Source organism: Sinocyclocheilus grahami, unplaced genomic scaffold (genome assembly GCF_001515645.1).
Source record: "Sinocyclocheilus grahami isolate Dianchi unplaced genomic scaffold, SAMN03320097.WGS_v1.1 scaffold704.1, whole genome shotgun sequence".
Taxonomy (NCBI): Eukaryota; Metazoa; Chordata; class Actinopteri; order Cypriniformes; family Cyprinidae; genus Sinocyclocheilus; species Sinocyclocheilus grahami.
Genome location: NW_015505883.1, coordinates 340,697 through 344,241, shown reverse-complemented (window position 1 = coordinate 344,241; position 3,545 = coordinate 340,697). Strand labels below are relative to the sequence as shown.

The 3,545-nt window shown below is 39.0% G+C and overlaps 1 protein-coding gene across 1 annotated transcript in view; it reads right to left on the bottom strand.

Annotated features, from left to right (window-relative positions):
• Positions 1-1,829: 1,829 nt before the first annotated feature.
• The window catches only part of LOC107559892 (ubiquinone biosynthesis monooxygenase COQ6, mitochondrial-like), a 14,282-nt gene continuing 12,566 nt past the window's right edge, over positions 1,830-3,545 (bottom strand). Inside the window, exons 11-12 of the mRNA XM_016243910.1 lie at positions 2,791-2,957; positions 1,830-2,031 (exon numbers count right to left, since the gene is read on the bottom strand). Of these exons, the coding sequence (XP_016099396.1) occupies positions 2,002-2,031; positions 2,791-2,957 (197 nt within the window). The 3' untranslated portion in view covers positions 1,830-2,001. The remainder of the gene's footprint in view (positions 2,032-2,790; positions 2,958-3,545) is intronic.

Sequence of the window (3,545 nt, the reverse complement as noted above, 5' to 3'; positions counted from 1 at the left end):
AAAGATAACACAAGTAAACACAATATGCAGTTTTTAAATGAAGGTTTTTATTATTCAGGGAAAACAAAATCCAAAACTACATGGCCCTGTGTGAAGAAGTGTTTGCCCCCCTGTTAAAACTGTGGTTTATCACACCTGAGTTCAATTTCTCTAGCCACACCCAGGCCTGATTACTGCCACACCTGTTCGCAATCAAGAAATCTCTTAAATAGGACCTGCCTGACAAAGTGAAGTAGACCAAAAGATCCTCAAAAGCTAGACATCATGCCGAGATCCAAAGAAATTCAGAAACAAATGAGAAAGAAAGTAACTGAGATCGATCTGTCTGGAAAAGGTTATAAAGCCATTTCTAAAGCTTTGGGACTCCAGCGAACCACAGTGAGAGCCATTATTCACAAATGGCAAAAACATGGAACAGTGGAGAACCTTCCCAGGAGTTTCCGGCCGAGCAAAATTACCCCAAGAGCACAGCGATGACTCATCCAAGAGGTCACAAAAGACCCCACAACAACATCCAAAGAACTGCAGGCCTCACTTGCCTCAGTTAAGGTCAGTGTTCATGACTCCACCATAAGAAAGAGACTGGGCAAAAATGGTCTGCATGGCAGAGTTCCAAGACGAAAACCGCTGCTGAGCAAAAAGAACATAAAGGCTTGTCTCAGTTTTGCCAGAAAACATCTTGATGATCCCCAAGACTTTTGGGAAAATACTCTGTGGACTGACGAGACAAATGTTGAACTTTTTGGAAGGTGTGTGTCCCATTACGTCTGGCGTAAAAGTAACACTGCATTTCAGAAAAAGAACATCATACCAACAGTAAAATATGGTGGTGGTAGTGTGATGGTCTGGGGTTGTTTTGCTGCTTCAGGACCTGGAAGACTTGCTGTGATAAATGGAACCATGAATTCTGCTGTTTACCAAAAAATCCTGAAGGAGAATGTCCAAAAATCCTGAAGGAGAATGTCCGGCCATCTGTTCGTGACCTCAAGCTGAAGTGAACTTGGGTTCTGCAGCAGGACAATGATCCAAAACACACCAGCAAGTCCCCCTCTGAATGGCTGAAGAAAAACAAAATGAAGACTTTGGAGTGGCCTAGTCAAAGTCCTGACCTGAATCCTATTGAGATGCTGTGGAATGACCTTAAAAAGGCGGTTCATGCTCGAAAACCCTCCAATGTGGCTGAATTACAACAATTCTGCATAGATGAGTGGACAAATTCCTCCACAGCGCTGTAACAGACTCATTGCAAGTTATCGCAAACGCTTGACTGCAGTTGTTGCTGCTAAGGGTGGCCCAACCAGTTATTAGGTTTAGGGGGCAAACACTTTTTCACACAGAGCCATGTAGTTTTGGATTTTGTTTTCCCTTAATAATAAAAACCTTCATTTAAAAACTGCATGTTGTGTTACTAATATTTAAATTTGTTTGATGATCTGAAACATTACAGTGTGACAAACATGCAAAAAAAGAAATCAGGAAGGGGGCCAACACTTTTTCACACCACTGTAGATTAATGAAATTTGATGTTCATCCTGAAACATGTAAGAACCATGTTCGGTACACATACAAAATTATCTGACTTATGTTTGACCAGCCTTAACAGTCTTATGAATTGTGTATGTTTCCTATACAAAACAAAGGGATGATTATCATTTAAATTAAAATTTTCTTTATTTTAAATTACATTCTTCATTTAATTACTTTAATTTATTCTTTGTTCTTTATACCATACAATGGCCAATTTTAATAGTATGAAGGTAACAAAGTTTGAGAACTTATTGAACACATTTACGTTCTATTTGCAAAGGCGGCAGAGCAGGAGTTGCATCTTATTTTTATTTTATAAATACATTTTCATATGGGTGATTGGAAAAGATGGCATAAAATGTTTTCCAACAAAGACAGAGGAATAAAATATAATTTATTAATTTACACTTATACATTCCATGAACAAAATCTAACAGTAGAGACTCAGCAAACATCCAGTTTGCAGCTAGTGCTTTACTTGCTGGCGTAGGCCATGATCTGCTCCTGTGGGTACAAGAAAAAAAATACAACTTCAGGTAAGTGACTTACAGGTAAGCAATATTCATAATTCACAATTGATGTTTTATAGTTTTAATTTGAGAAATGCACATCTTCCCCCTTTTGATCATGAAGTGTGACAAGTCCTCCTTACATTACATTTGAGGTACATACACAGGCTGTAATGTCTATAATAGAAACACCAAATGTGGGAGATATCCCTCAAGGCTTAAGACAAGTTATAGGCCCTCTGGTTGGAATCGCTTAGTAAAGGAATGAAGCCATTTCATAAGAGTGGCCTGTAATAAAAGGAGTGTGAAAACACAAGCCAACACAACCATGCACAACCCTGCAACTCCACCCACACACTTTCGGTAACAGTAAATTTAGGGCTAAACATAACCATAGTAGTAGCTCCTGACCATGTAAATTACAGGCACGGATAAAAGTAGAAAGGCATGTAATCAGAGGACAAGATGGGGGGGGATGGGGATAGAGAGGGGAAGAAGTCAGAGGAAGAGTGAAAGGGGGAGCAAAAGTTGGAGAGGTGAAAGAAGACTGAAGCTGGAAGCAGAACAGAGGCACAGATGACAGAAATGAATGAGAACACGAGCGGATTGCCACAGAGCTGAAGAAAGGAACAAGATCCAAAGTAATGGAATACGATGGAGGAAGGGAAGATTGTCCAATAATTTCAGAGCAGAAAATAAAAATAAAACTGACATTTTGAAGGAATTGTGGGAAGAATAAGAGATGTGATCATACTTTAAGTGGAGGCAGTGCGTTGGTAGCCTGCAGGCCGAAGGTTCTCAGTAAAACCATTGGTGCGGCGTTAGTGGAGTACAATCTCTTCATGAGGTCAATGGCTGCCATCATTGGAAGATTGTGTCGCTGACGTTCAGTCTCAAACTCCAACAAGTGCTGCATGGCTCCTAGAGTTCAAAGGATCAAAGGTTAAACAGTAAAGCATGTGAAGTACTCTCTTTTTTTTCTTCTTCAAAAGTTGTCCTTTCTGTTATCCATTTGGTACTTGTCTGTACAGAATTTACACCTGCAGAAATCTCTGCAGATTTACACAATAATCATATGGCGTTAACTTTTACACATCCCGTGTCTTGCATTTGAATTTTTTTAATACTTATTAAAAGCTTTCAATCAGCAATACGAAGTTAGTACTTTCCGCTTCATTTCAAACGTTTTACCGCATTTAATAAAACTCCATACCATAAAATTCAGGTGACTTTCCTCTTAAATCAGCTGTTTAAAATCAAATATCTGCAATATGGATGAAAATCCGTGTATCATTCGATCATTCGTTTTTTGATTTAATATTGAAAGTAGAAAAATGAGAATTCAGCTTAAATTTTTACGGATTAATAACCCATTTTATCAATTTCATATTTTTCCTCATCAAACAGACTAATGAATAGCTCGACACAACTCGTACCGGGGCAGAGTCTAGACAGGTCTTTCTTCTGTGTAGACCAGCGGTTCTTAAAGTGATAGGGGGTCCGAGAAAT